The following is a 15,526-nucleotide window of genomic DNA, read 5'->3' as shown; positions in this document are numbered from 1 at the left end:
TGCTTGCCCTGGTCCTAGGAGGCGCTAAGCACCCGCTGCTCCCACTGAAGTCACTGAGGACACTCCGCAATCCTTGTCAGCAGTATTCATGTTAGGTGGTAGCCTCTTCCTAGCCTCCAGGCTTCAAAAAATAATACATCAACAAAGGTTTTCTCCTCTAGGTCTGTGGTTCAAACACCACCCAGGACATTAACTCCTGAAACATGGTAGCATCTGATGGCTGGCAGGCAGCCTGTGTGCAATGAGCTGCTGGTTTCAGTTGGGTTTCTAATGGGCAATGTCCTCATGGCCAGCGGCACCAAGAGCCATGCTCACTGACACACTCAGCAGAGAGGCCAAGGATTGAATGGGCCATAGAGACTCCACTGCCGCTAGCGGCAGTATCTCCAGGACCCAGAATGCACTGGTGGGATGATGTGGGGGAAGCTTATACGGCCATCGCCGGTGCTGTACCTGCTCTGGGGATAAACAGGACTCCAGGGCTGTCAAAGACAGCAACAGATCAATCAAAGACTTACCTGTTTGCCGTCACCTTCTTTGCAGGGTGACAGCAGCACTTGGGAGCCTGGGAAGAGGGTGTGCACTGACAAGCAGAGCTGCTGCTGGCGGACCTGATAGTTGTATGTGTACGTCCATTCCTGGAAGGAGAGAGAGGAGAAACCGGGACAAAATCAAACTAATCTTTTAGCATCCTTTCACCCTGAAAGGTGGAACCAAAACAGTCTCAAGACCTAGGGAGAGCTGCTGGGAAAAGGCCCTGTGAGGAGAGGGGCTCAAAGAGAATGAGGAGTGAGGACAATGACCATAGAAAAGATGATCCCTGCTCTCTAGTAGAGGAAGAGAGACAGAAATGGTTCCCTCTCCTTTCAGTGGGATAGGATGCTTTCCCGATGGTGTGGCTGGGGTGAGGAGGAGGACATGATGTGTAGCAGATTTTGCTAGTCAAACTCCCCCTGATGCCAGTGGTGCAGAAGGGAGCCCCAAAGGTTTAAAGCGGTTACACACATTATTAACTAGTTATGGTGCGCTGCCACCATGTCATTCATGCTGATCAGTATCATCTTATCACTTGCCTGTGGTTCCCCCACCCCTCTGCTTGTTATAGACACCTGTGGTCTCTCATTTTCTACTTATATTGTAAGTTATTTGGCGCAGGAACTGTCTCTGTTATGTTTGTACAGCACCTAGCACAGTGGCGACCTGTTTCATGACCACCAAATAGATAGTAATATGAGTGTGAGATGCCTGGGCCGGGTGGTGCTCCCCCTCCTATTCAGGAGGAATTCCTGTTGGCTTCAATGGGACTTACTGCTATCCACAGAGGGGAGAGTTGAGTGTGCTAGTAGTTATTGGCCCATTAATGCCCCTGCTGTTTTTATGGCAAGCTTTCTCCCAGGAACGTTTCCCTCTCTGGGCAGGATTCCTTCTATTCAGGTCTCGCCAATTGCTCGCCTCCATGTATATTTTAACCAGGTGTACAAGACAGGAGAGGTGTGAAGGAGGCAACAAGACAGGAGAGGTGGGAGGGAGCTGATGTTGACTTAGAGAGAAGCAGGGAGGAGCCGCAGCTGTTTACAGATCACCCAGTATGAGAGGAGCTAGACTGAGGTGGATCAGTGGAGAAGCCTCCAGTGCTTGGAGCAGTGACTTCCAGGCTGGTACTAGAAGATGGAAAGGCTGCTTCACGAAGCCCTGCAACGCTTTGTTAATGCAAAGGGAATTAATGGACAATGAATGGCCTGATTTTCAGAGGTGTTCAGCACTTGCAGCTCCCATTGACTTTGATTTGTAAAGGTTTCAGGCCGCATTAGTTTGCATTATTAGAGAGAGAGAGAGAGAGAGAGAGAGAGAACGCCTTCTGCCCTCGATATTGCAACACAAGATGGTCAGCAGTTCTAACCCCTTTGATATGAACATAGACAGCAACAGACTTTTAGGTCCTGAGCATATAAATTCTGTTTGATCTCGGCGTTTAGCCACCCAAAAAGGAACATGTGCATTGTACAAAAGCCCCAAACCTACAAAGACTTTACACTTTGTCTCACTTTTCTGTGCTTCTTAGGACCAGCGTCCACCATCTTCTTACAGAAATCAAAGCTGGCTGCTTAAACAGGCTGCCCTCAGGCTTGTCGGGGAGAATTGCCCAGGATTTCAACACAAGCAAGAAGCATGCATTTTGGAGACGTATACTGCACCCAAAGGGCCTTTTGGCAGCTCTTTTTTCTATGTCAGAGTTCGCCTCATCCTACAGCTATTGAATTCCAAACATTCTACCGTACGTGCTGTCAGCTGCTGTGCAAGCTACCAGCCTGGGAAACTGTGTGCCAAATTAGTCCTGCATCTGTCAAGAATCAAGCCCCCGGGGCCAAATCCTATTCTTGGCGTCTGTACCTCCCATAAACTGCTCTGAAAATTGACGTCACCCTCTTCACCAATTCTTCTTTTAAACAAAGGTGGGCCCAAGCTCAAACCATGGCTCTGAACATGCCTAACTTTGGGGGAAGTTAACTTTGCACCCCCAGCTCATTGGTCTGGGCCCATACTGATTCACAGAGTATTACCTTACTACATGAATAGCCCCATTGGCTTCAACTGGACTACTAGAAAAATGCACTATTCCAGTGAGTCTCAGCTTTCTCCACATCAGGAGCTCCTTTCTATACTGCAACCCCACCTCCTTACACACCTCCCCTCTAAACGGCACCAGCCTCCCATTTAGCAATATGGAAAGGGTGACCCCTGTGCTGAGACTCTCATCTACTACTCTTTGTAAAGCAGTAGACACGAGCCCTTTATAAGCAGGTTTATACAGCAGCATCACAATAGGGAATCCTCAGCCGGTTTGAAACTGTGATGGGGGAAGGAGAGGGGCAATAAGAACCAGTTTCAAAGTCATCATGATCCAAGCCCCCTTTCTTAAGAATTGGATTGGTAATGGGAGAACATAAGAATGCTCATACTGGATCAGACCAATGGTCCATCTAGCCCAATATCCTGTCTTCCAACAGTGGCTGGAGCCAGCTGCTTCAGAGGGAACAGAACAGGGCAAATATTGAGTGACCCATCCCCTATTATCCAGTCCCAGATCCTGGCAGTCAGATGTTTAGGGACACCCATAGCATGGGGTTGCATCCCTGACCATCTTGGCTATCAGCCATTGATGGACCTATCTTCGATGAACTTATCTAATTCTTTTTTTGATCCCAGTTATTCTTTTGGCCTTCACAACATCCTCTGGGAATGAGTCCCACAGGTTGACGCGTACTGCATACAGAAGTACTTCCTTATGTTTGTTTTAAACCTGTTCCTATTCATTTCAGTAGGTGACCCCTGGTTCTTGAGTTATATGAAAGGGTAAATAACACTTCCTTGTTCATTTTCTCCACACCATTCATGATTTTATAGACCTCTATCATATCACCCCATCGTCTCTTTTCCAAGACGAACAGTCCAGGGTTTTTTAATCTCTCCTCATATGGAAGCAGTTCCATACCCCTAATCATTTTGTTGCCCTTTTCCAATTCTAATATATCTTTTTTGAGATGGGGTTACCAGAACTGCATGCAGTATTCAAGGTGTGGGCATATTATGCATTTATATATTTTCATTATATTTTCTGTCTTATTATCTATCCTTTTCCTAATGGTTCCTAACATCCTGTTAGCTTTTTTCACCACTGCTGCACTTTGAGCAGATGATTTCAGAAAACTATCCACAGTGACTCCAAAAACTCTTTCTGAAGTGGCAACAGCTAATTTAGATCCCATCATTTTGTATGTATAGTTGGGATTATGTTTTCCAATGTGCATTACTTTGCATTTATCAACATTGAATTTCATCTGCCATTTTGTTGCCTAGTCACCCAGTACAGTGAAATACCTTTGTAATTCTTTGCAGTCAGCTTTGGATTTAACTATCTTGAGTAATTTTGTATCATTTGCAAATTTTGCCAGCTCACTGTTTACTCCTTTTTCCCCTCCAGATCATTTATGAATATGTTGAATAGTAGGGGTTCCAGTACAGATCCGTGGGGGATCCCACTATCTACCTCGCTCCACTGTGAAAACTGACCATTTATTCCTATACTTTGTTCTCTATCTTTAACCAGGTACTAATCCATGAGAGGACCTTCCCTCTTATCCCACGACTGCTTATTTTGCTTTAAAGTCTTTGGGGAGGGACCTTGTCAAAGGCTTTCTGAAACTCCAAGTCCACTGGATCACCCTTCTCCACATGTTTGTGGACCCCTTCAAAGAATTCTAATAGATTGGTGAGGCATGGTTTTTCTTTACAAATGCCATGTTGACTCTTCCCCAACATATGGTGTTCATCTATGTGTCTGATAATTCTGTTCTTTACAATAGTTTCAACCAGTTTGCCTGGTACTGAAGAGAGGTTTACCAGACCGTAATTGCCGGGATTGCCTCTGGCGCTACTTTTAAAAATCGACATTGTATTAGTTATGCTTCAGTCATCTGGTATAGAGGCTGATTTGAGCTCAGAGACGGGCATAAATGTTCAGAGGCCCCTCTGAACTATCTGAATATAAAGTGGGAAATCTCAAGACAACTCCATGGGCCTCACTTTTTAGAACTGATGATCTCCTACAGCCTGAGCTGAAGTCAACTAAAAAAAAATAAAAAAATCAGACTCTTTGAGAACTGCTTCTCTCGTGGCAGTATGGTGTTTTCACTTTCAGCCCTAGTGATGAAAAGGTGCAAGAAAAGGAAAAATACTGGAAAAATAAAGTGAACTGAACACTTCTGAACTTGCAAGATGCTTTGCTTTGAAATATGGGGTGTGGGCAAAGGCCTATGTGGGTTCTTATTTTATCCCATCCCATCTAACCCCTGTTTGGATCATTTCAGGTAAGTATACCTACTTCCTCTTCACAATAGACCATTTTATCTTTCCCTCAGGTTCTTAACGGATCAGGTAAAGGTAGGTACACAGTAGGGCTGAGTACAAGCTTCAACTCTCATATGATCTAGGGCTGGAGGTGCGCAGAGCATTCTGGGATAGCTCTGACGAGGGGAGTCCCCATAAAGTGTACCAGATGTAAAGGCAGCAGATTGTCCAGAAGAGGCCACTCTGCAGGCTGAGGGCCTACCATGGATGGGATGTGACAGTAGACATGAGGTGATGCAGAGACTACAGTTACAGGTTTTCAAAGACAAGCCAGCCTCTTGTTACAAGGTGGTGGAATTGTGTTTGTTGCGGGGGGGAGGGGGAGGAATGGGGCTGGATAGAGCAGAGAGGGTCACGAGCTGGTCACAATAAATGGCAATGATGCTTTCCTCTGAAATCCCAGCCATACTAACTCCAGCTGAGGCTTGGGACTGTTTTTCAAAGCTTTAACATCATTCAAGGAGGCATCCGTCACTGCTACTCAGCATCGTTATGAATTAACGACATGATTTTAAATCGTCACCTTCAGCTTAGTGTAGGCTGGCTGACATATAAAAAGAATGCCTCTCAGCCAATCAGAGAGCAGCCAGCTGGAAGCCCTAGATAATGCAGGAAGCCTAGCGAGGTTCTACCATTGAGATACAAGAGCGCAGCTGTGCCCTGAGGCTGGAGAAGGAACAAGGTAAGGAAGGGTTAAAGCAAATCATTCCTGGAGAAGCCTGGGATGATCTCAGTTTATTATCTTATTAATATGGATAATTAATAACTCAGTGTAATATTATAATTAGCATTCTATAGCCCCATCCAGCTAAGGCTCTCCACATGCCTCACTGCTATTAGTTGATCAGCTTTTCTCATGCCCCTTACAAAGAGGGAAGCTGAGGAACAGAAGGTGACATGTCTCAACTAATATCACTTAGGGCACCAGCACTGGAGCAGGGGTGAGAACTCCCAGGGTCGGCTGACTTCCAGTCACCTACTCTAACTATTACATTACACTGTCTCCCAGTGCAGAGAGCAGCTTCGTTTTTTAATTTGTTTTAAAAAGCCCATATAGCCAGAGCAGGGGCAGTGCAATAGCGTTTTTAATAAATTGCCCAGGGAGGTTCTAGAATCTCCATCACTGGAGATTTCTAAGAGCAGGTTGGACAAACATCTGTCAGGGATGGTCTAGATAATACTTAGTCCTGCCATGAGTGGAGGGGACTGGACTAGATGACCTCTCAAGGTCCCTTCCAGATTCTATGATTCTATGAATCGTTTGTGTGCTACCCTCTACCAAGCCCATCTAAGGCCACACCTTTAAAGTACTAGCCTTTACTTGCAATCGCCTGGGAAGGCTGATATTAAATGCCAAGAGCTTCACTGGGGCCATTTTAGAAGATGTGTTGAATAGGCCAATGCAGTCAAGTGAGGTGAAGGGAGAGCTGCTCTCAACACTTCCATTAGCTCTCCAGTCCCTATTTTGCCACATAAGCCACAGCATTTGTTTTCAGTAGGGAGATGCTGCCTTAATACTCCTCATCTATTGTCCCTGATTCTGGACTAGGCTGCTGCCTCTCTGCTGTGACTGATCCACCATAAAGTGACAGCTAAGTTGGCCTAACTGTTCCCAGTCAATATACCTGGAGTAGGGCACTTCCCTGGGAAGTGTGTGACTCAGTGGCCCTGCACTGCCCCTGTCGTATTATCCAGTGTAGGGGAAAGCCAGGGGAGAAGCAAGAGTGAGAGAGGGCATGCTGGGAAAGGGAGGAGCTATGAGCAGAGTGTTCTGCTCTCAGCTATTCATTCAAAATTGCAATAAGTTAGAGCATCCCTTGAGGCAAACACTGAGGTCTTAAAGTCATCTTTGTTCGCCCCGCTTGCACCCTCAGAGGCACAGCTCAGAGCTGGGGCCACTGCATTCAGCAGGATTACAGTAGGATCCTGGGGACCTGCATTCAGTGGTCCAAGAAGGTCCTAAGTACGAGGGAGTCTCTGAGGGTATGTCTTCACTATCGGCCGGTCTATCCAGGAGGGGTCAAAGGGGAAGATCAAAAAGTCTAATCAGGTGAGGTTGGATTGAGCAAGGAGGCAGAGTTCATTGGGGCTTGGGGGAGGAGATCACAGAGCTCATTAAAGGAGGGACAGAGAGAGGAAGAGAGCCTCAGAGGCAGAGCAAGGATTAGGAGGGAAATTCTGTAAGGGGGGGTGGTTCTGATGTTTTTCAGACCCTGAAAGTTTTGGTGGATACACAGTTTTTGTAGTACTAGTCCTCCCCTCGGATGGCTAGCAGTGAACCGCGAACTTTGGGACAAAGCTGCCACGTCAGGTCACCATGCTGTAGTTCCCTCGCGTTTGGACGCAATGACGCAGCATCACAGTGTTCTGTCGGAGAGTGGCAGCTTCTCTCTCCTAATGCACAGTCATCTTGCTGCTGCCGCTGACATGCTCAAGTGTAGCGAGGCCTAAGAGGCTTCTGATTTTTTGTTCTCAAGCATGTCAGGCTGCCGGGAACTGCTAATGATTAATGGGTTTATTAGACGAATCCCAGAGTCAGAAATCTATTCCAAAAAGGTTCCTGCACAGCCTAATATCAACTGATGCTCTGTTACAACAGAAAACAAATGCACAAGCCAACCAGTGACATCTTCATTAGATGATCCAGGGCAAAATTACGATCAATTATTTACTCCCTAATGCATTTTGCTGGTGAAGAGCTAAATCAATCAATTCCTTTAGTAAATGAGACACAAGATGGAAAAATACCAAGCTTCTGGCCGGGAGCACTGTAGAGACAGCACACTCAGCCCTGGGAAATCAGCATCTAGTCCTGCTCCACAAAATTCCCTCCACACGGCTGACTTAAGGTCTGGCATCCTTGGACTCAGCAGGGAGTGATGCCACACAGGAAAATTTGATATTTTGAAACTATTTTTCACCTTGAATCAGAATGGGAAGTCGAAATGTCAAAAAATGTTGTGGAACAAAAAAATTCTGAAAACAAAAATGTTGTTTCCTTTTGATCAAAAATGTTAATTTGATATGTTGAAGTCATCACTTTTCATTCAAAATATCATGACATTGCAAATGGTGTTTCATTTTGAAATGTTGGCTTAAAGCAACATTGATTTTCCCAATTGGAAAAGTTTGAAAATGGCATCAAAATGCATTGAAAATTCCAGGTTTGACTAGACCGCATTTTCTGAGAGAATTTTTGATGCAACATGTTTCAGCCAGCTCTAGTTAAGCCTTTCCCCTGCTGTTTGTGTGGAACTTCTACACAGCATCAGACAAAAGAAAAATATTTTTAAAACCAGGATAATATGACTGTTATACTCTAAAACTTGTCACAGAAATTCTGGGGTAACACCTGGAATCCAACTAGCCATTGTCTCTTTAACAGGACAGAAAAGTAGGCTTTTTGCATGTATTAGAGATGTAGAATGGTAGGTAAAATGCATATACAATGGAAGGCCTCATTTGCACATGCAAATTAGGTAATTCTGCAGCAATATAGCCACTTTTGGTCACTTATGTGACTAATTACCCACTGTGCATGTGTAACCCCCACACACTTAGGCTATGGCTACACTACAAGCTAGAGGTGTGATTCCCCTGCTCATGTACACATACTCGCACTAGCTACCATAAATTGCAGTGTAGCCATGGTAGCATGGGTACTGGCAGGTTAGCTGTGCCTCCACTGCTGCTACCTGTGCTACTGCAGTTACACTTCTACTTACGCTTGTGCTAGCCTGATGAGAGCTAGCATGAGTATGTGTACACAAGCAGGGGACCCACCGTACGGGCTGGTGTGTTGATGCAACAGCGCCTCCTTTGGCCATGTAGAGTGTTGCACCAGAGTTTACTCAGTCTGGCATATGTGGTTTTCTCTTTATCCTTGGTGGGGTCAGCTGGTCCTGGTATCCAGGGCATCTGGATACTCCCTCAGTTCTTAAGTCTCTCAGGGGTTAGTAGGGGAACCCAGGACTGCCCACTCGATGGGATTGCAGCTCAGCACCCTTAAGCCAAACAGGAAGAATTGGGCCTCTACAACTCTTCCTGCTGCACCCTGAGCTCCTTCCTACCTTCCCTGGTTTCCATAGGCTTTTCAGCCTGTTGGTCAAGTTGTCCTTTCTCAGGATGTGGACTCTGCAAGGCAGGAGTTTCCTTCTCCAGTCTGCTTGCCCCTCTGGCAGCAGCCCTGCCCCAATGCCTCCCAGCTCTTTTATTCTCACAGCTGCTGTGAGGCAGCCAATCAGCCTTGGCCAGCAGTACTTGCCTTAACTCCTTGGCTGCAGGGCCAGCATAGGGTATATACTCCCCCTGACACTCACAGTGTGAGTGACCCCTAGCTCACAGTGTAGACATAGCCTTAGTGAGAGCTGCACATATACAATTATTGCATTTGTGTGCACAAAGTAAGTGTAGAGTTGCATACTATCTATTTGTACAGCTCCCATAGAATATCAAGGTTGGAAGAGACCTCAGGAGGTCATCTAGTCCAACCCCCTGCTCAAAGCAGGACCAATCCCCAGGCAGATTTTTGCCCCAGATCCCTAAACGGCCCCCTCAAGGATTGAACTCACAACCCTGGGTTTAGCAGGTCAATGCTCAAACCACCAAGCTATCCCTCCCTATCACTGGAGTATCTGAGCACCTCATAGACCTTAATTAACTTGTTTTCATAGCACCTCTGTGGAGTAGAGAAGTGTATTATCCCTGTTTAACAGAGGGGGAATTGAGCCTCGAAGAGATTAAATGACTTGCCCAAGGTCACACAGGAAGACTGTGGCACAGACAGGATTTAAACCCAGATCTTCTGAGTCCAAAGACCTCGGCAGAAAACAACCTTTCCCATTCTAATGTATCTGAGAATCTGGAGCAGAGAACACATGCTGACTGATGTTGCATATTTCTTCTCTCAGTGAGAATTTGAAAAATAAATGAGGTCACGCTCATTAAGCTCTTGCTAGTTTAATGGGCAATTTAATATTGAATGAATGCAGACTATGAAGTTATAAATACCATTGCAATTCAGTACATTTTGAAATAGAAAGAGGAGTAAATAGGTCGGAAAGATGAGGGGAAATTATAGTTCTCATTTTCTTCCTCTGATCTCTGCATTTGAATTGCATGTGAAAAGCAGAGAGGTCTGAGTGAGCTGAGCTGCCAATGAAGAGTGCTCCGTGCAGCTCAGGAAAGGCGGGTTAGGCCAAAGGTGGTCTTAGGTCATTTTTGCATTCACTTGACTCTGGGGCTGTCTGGTTGCAGGGATAGTCGCCTGGTGGCTGCGGCAATTGACGGGGGCTGCCAATGGCCCCAAGTGATTTTGATTGACTGGCAACTGGGGATGATCAGGAGTCCCTCATCACACCTCCACCCCCTTTTCCCAACCACTGGGAAGGGAAGTGGTAGCAGCTCAGTGCCACTCAGAGATTGCTCTGCAGGGGGCAGTCTTCCAGCGGCCGACTATGTGGGCAAAGCTGCTCCCACAAACTGGAGGCTCAGGGCCCCTGACAGATCAGCTTTAAGACCCCAGATGAACTCCGATGTGTAGCTCAGCTTTCCTTTCATCTGTATTAGAAGGGCAGGCCTAAAACATTTACCTGTGCCACTGCTGCCACACCTTTGCTGCTGATGCAGGGATTTAAGCTCAGGACGGGGAACTCCTGATCTTCAGACTTCTGGGACTCCAGACACCTCTGTCTCTGCCGGATCATTCCAGACTGATACAATGATTCCTCGGGAATCCTGGGGAAATAACCCAAGATGATGTTACAGTATCTGCTGTAGACATGCCCAGCATTCAGAGAAAGATGGGGCTGTTCACCTAGTTGGATGGATTCGTTTTTGAAACGAAGAACTGCAAGGCCCATCACAGCGATGAGTTGCTATGCGTATTACAGAGGACGGATATTTACACTGCAGAACAGGTATCTCATGACGGACTGAGAGCCTTCCTATGTGGCATCACTACAGGAGATAGACTAAGAGCATGGCATACGGCAAATACAGCAGACAGAAATAAATTGGGTGCCTGTTAAAGGTCTGTCTTTGACTCACAAGTGTGAGGGAACCTCAAATTCAGCTGTCCACCAGTCTTTCTCTCTCAGTGCAATGCCTCTTTGTATGAAGAAAGCTCTATACAGTAAGAGAGCATCTACACGTGATGTGCTACAGCAGCACAGCTGCACCGCTTTAGCACTTCAGTGTAAACACTGCCTAGGCTGATGGGAGGGGTTCTCTCATTGGCGTAGGTAATCCACCATCTCGAGAGGTGGTAGCTAGGTCAACAGAAGAATTCTTCCATCAACCTAGTGCATTCTACACCAGGGATTAGGTCAGTTTATCTACGTCACTCCGGGATGTAGAGTTTTCACATCCCTGAGCAATGTAGCTGGATCAACCAAACTTTTTAGTGTAGACCAGGCCTAACTCTCAGTCTTTTTCTCTCTCTGACTCCACATTCAATCACTCCCAGCGGGTCCCTGGATGCAGCTCCAGAATCCTTTGCACCGTTTCCCAAGATGGTGGAGGGTAGCCACTGAGGGAATTGCTGCAATGGCTTCTGAGGCACTTCTTGTGTCTGTGGGGTAGCCAGTTGAAAGTAGCTAAGAAAACACACTTTAGCAGAAAACCTGAGACACAGTGTGAGATGAGCTCTGGCTCAGCAGCCCTCAGGCATCTGCTGTTGCCTACAGGCAGAGAACAATGTCCTGAAAAAGATTTTCAATGATGATTTCTGAGTTTTCCCCTTTCCCACAGAACCTGAAAGCACTGGTGAAAATGGAGATCCGTGACGTATCGGTCACATACCAATCAGCTGGCACTAAATCTTTATGAAGAAGACTATAACAATTGGCCAATACCTAAGTTCTGGATAAACATTTTCCAGGTACCACTTGAAAGTCTGGCATTTCAAGCTCTTCCTCAGTTCCAGTCTGCTCTGGATGCTGTGGGGGAAAAACATGACATAGTTATCATTGCAGTGAACACACAGATGTTACATATGGAGGCAAATCTGAGTCACGAAGATCAGATCCAAGTCACAAGGGAGGAAGAAAAGGTTTGTATATGTACCAAGCCAATAACATGCAGGACTGGGAGTCAAGAAACCTGGCTTCTCTTCCCTACTCTGCCACTAATATGCTGTAGAAATAAATATATGGAGATATACCTACCTCATAGAACTGGAAGGGACCTTGAAAGGTCATTGAGTCCAGCCCCTTGCCTTCACTAGCAGGACCACGTACTGATTTTTTGCCCCAGGATTAAGCTTATAACCCTGAGTTTGGCAGGCTAATGTGCAAACCACTGAGCTATCCCTCCCCCAAGTTATTTCACCTCTCTATACCTTGGTTTCCCTGTCTGTAATATGGGACTAATGATCCTTCTCCTTTGTACAGTGCTTTGAGACTGAAGGAAGAACAGGCTGATAGAAGAAGAAAATATTTAATATATGCTATTTAATGCACTAAATAAATATTAAATTAATATAGGAATTTTACATGAAATGAATATATAGTATATGCTAATAAAATAATAATAACAAAAATGTCCTAATTCAGCAAAACACTTCAATATGTGCTTAAATCCCTTTGAAGTCAGTGGGATTTAAGCACATGCTTAAGCATCTATTGAAGTCGGGGAGGCAGGTGGGCACAAGCACATCTGAATGCTCCTCCCGCAGCCTAAAGGGAGGAGCTACTGAACCCAGGATTCAAATGAAGACGGGGACAACTTTTTTTGCCCCATGCTTAAGTACTTTGATGAATCAAGGCCTGGTTCCAGCCCACTACCTGGGCAGGCCATGCTCCCTTTTAACCATCACGCCGAGCAAGGGTCAAGCCAGCATACGTGGGCTGTTAGTAACTATGAAGCAGTAGGAAGCATCCCACATATTTGCTATCCCCTTCCCAGAACCCTCTGTCCTCTCTGCAGTCCAGTTTGCCTAGTGTGTCAGAGCGTTTCCTTCCCTCCGTGCTGGTAGCAGAGAAGAGGATATGGCTGACTGTAAACAGGTCAGGCTGCACAGTATTTTCATAATCTAGATTCCCTGGAAATTGAAAAGCAGGAGAGACTCTGCTCCAGCAATTCACCTTTGGACTGAGACCCTGCATCTCATTCTCAGCTTGAAAGGAGAATCTCTGTGAAAGCAAGGAGCATGTGAAACTACGGGATTAGAATGCAAGGCTGGCTGTTATCTAAACTCAAGAATTTGCTGCCTGTGAATACAGACCTTTTTTTAATAAGGAGGATTTCTGAGTAGCCACGATTATAAGGGAAAGAATCACACATGTCCTAGTGGAGTATAAAGCAGTAATTCAGCTTTCATAAATCCACATCTGCCAAGACGGGGTCCAGAACATGCTGATTATTTTTCTTGCCTGCTGGTTTCACTTCTAAACTACAGTGTTAAAGCCCATCTCTAGGACTAGAGCTATTTGAAGTCAAGAGCAGGAATCTGGCTGGGGAGGAGGGGGAATTCCCCAGCAAGAATTCAGTCCTCTCCTTGGCATGACCTAACAGCTTCTAAACAGGGCTGTCAAGCGATTAAAAAAAATGAACCGCGCGCTGTTAAACAAAATAGAATAGCATTTATTTAAATATTTTTGGATGTTTTCTACATTTTCAAAATATATTGGTTACAATTACAACACAGAATACAAAGTGTACAGTGCTCAATTTATAATTATTTTTATTACAAATATTTGCACTGTAAAAAACAAAAGAAATAGTATTTTTCAATTCACCTAATACAAGTACTGTAGTGCAGTCTCTTTATCACGAAAGTTGAACTTACAAATGTAGAATTATGTAAAAAAACCTGCATTCAAAAACAAAACAATGTAAAACCTTAGAGCCTACAAGTCCAATCAGTCCTACTTCTTGTTCAGCCAATTGCGCAAATAAGTTTGCTTAGGTTTGCAGGAGATAATGCTGCCCCCTCTTCTTCTTTACAACGTCACCTGAAAGTGAGAAAAGGCGTTTGCATGGCACTGTTGTAACTGGCGTCACAAGATATTTATGTGCCAGATACGCAAGAGATTCATATGTCCCTTCATGCTTCAACCACCATTCCAAAGGACATGCACCCATGGTGATGACAGGCTCTGCTTGATAATGATCCAAAGCAGTGCGGACTGATGCATGTACATTTTCATCATCTGAGTCAGATGCCACCTGCAGAAGGTAGATTTTCTTTTTGGTGGTTCAGGTTCTGTAGTTTCCGCATCAGAGTGTTACTCTTTTAAGAATTTTGAAAGCATGCTCCACACCCCATCCCGATCAGATTTTGGAAGGCACTTCAGATTCTTAAACCTTGGTTCCAGTGCTGTAGCTATCTGTAGAAATATCACATGTACATTCTTTGCGTTTTGCAAATCTGCAGTGAAAATGTTCCTAAAACGAACATGTACTGGGTCATTATCCGAGACTGCTATAACATGAAATATATGGCAGAATGCGGGTAAAACAAAGTAGGAGATGTAAAATTTTCCCCAAGGAGATCAGACACTAAATAATTAACACATTTTTTTAACAAGCATCATCAGCATGGAAGCATGTCCTTTGGAATGGTGGCCGAAGCATGAAAGAGCATATGAATGTTTAGCATATCTGGCACGTAAATACCTTGCAATGCTGGCTACAAAAGTACCATGCAAATGCCTGTTCTCATTTTCAGGTGACATTGTAAATAAGAAGTGGGCAGCATTATCTCCTGTAAATACAAACAAACTTTTTCTCTTAGTGATTGGCTGAAAAAGAAGTAGGACTGAGGCGACTTGTAGGCTGTAAAGTTTTACATTGTTTTGTTTTTGAGTGCAGTATTGCAACAAAAAAAATCTACATTTGTAAGTTGCACTTTCACGATAAAGAGATTGTACTACAGTACTTGTATGAGGTGAATTGCAAAATCCTATTTCTTTTGTTTATCATTTTACATTTGTGACAGGTTCAGGCCAGATGGCTACAAGAGAGTGGTTGAAGGTAGATACATTAGTTCCAGGTTAAGCAGGTCCCTTTTCCCTGGGTAAGATAACAGGGACTATTCCAGAACACTCAGGAAGCTGCTAGAATTAATTAAGGCTAATCAGGACACTTGGTTTAAAAAGGCTCTCACTCCAGTTAGTGAGGTGTGCGTAAGAAGCTGAGAGGGAGAGGACGTGCTGCTGGAGGACTGAGGAGTACAAGTGTTAACAGACATCAGGAGGAAGGTCCTGTGGTGAGGACAAAGAAGGTGCTGGGAGGAGGCTATGGGGAAGTAGCCCAGGGAGTTGTAGCTGTCACGCAGCTGTTCCAGAAGGCACTCTAGACAGCTGCGATCCAGAGGGCCCTGGGCTGGAACCCAAGGTAGAGGGTGGGCCTAGGTTCCCCCCAAACCTCCCAACTCCTGATCCAACACAGGAGGTTCCACCTGAGGGGAAGGTCTCTGGGCTGTTCCTTGACCCACATGGTGGAACAGCAGAAACTGAGGGGATTGTTCGTACTTTTTTCCCCATACTAGCCAGTGATGAGGTTATCTGAGTGAACAGCAGATTTGAGCCACAAAAGTGGCCAAACTGAGGGCTACTGTGAATCTCTGAGTCTAGCAAAATCCGCCAATAAGCACAGGACCCACCAAGGTAGAGGA

General features: G+C 45.2%; 1 protein-coding gene across 4 annotated transcripts in view; it reads right to left on the bottom strand.

Moving 5' to 3' along the window:
• GALNT14 (polypeptide N-acetylgalactosaminyltransferase 14) overlaps positions 1-15,526 on the bottom strand; it is a 188,048-nt gene that overhangs the window by 1,507 nt on the left and 171,015 nt on the right. For all 4 annotated transcript variants that reach the window (XM_039532168.1, XM_039532166.1, XM_039532167.1 and 1 more), the window contains 3 exons: positions 11,763-11,846; positions 10,500-10,644; positions 519-638 (listed from right to left, as the gene is read on the bottom strand). In XM_039532168.1, the coding sequence (XP_039388102.1) occupies positions 519-638; positions 10,500-10,644; positions 11,763-11,846 (349 nt within the window). The remainder of the gene's footprint in view (positions 1-518; positions 639-10,499; positions 10,645-11,762; positions 11,847-15,526) is intronic.

The sequence above is a fragment of the Mauremys reevesii genome, linkage group 3 (genome assembly GCF_016161935.1).
Source record: "Mauremys reevesii isolate NIE-2019 linkage group 3, ASM1616193v1, whole genome shotgun sequence".
Taxonomy (NCBI): Eukaryota; Metazoa; Chordata; order Testudines; family Geoemydidae; genus Mauremys; species Mauremys reevesii.
The sequence above is the reverse complement of the archived record's forward strand: the minus strand, read 5'-3'. Positions and strand labels throughout refer to the sequence as shown.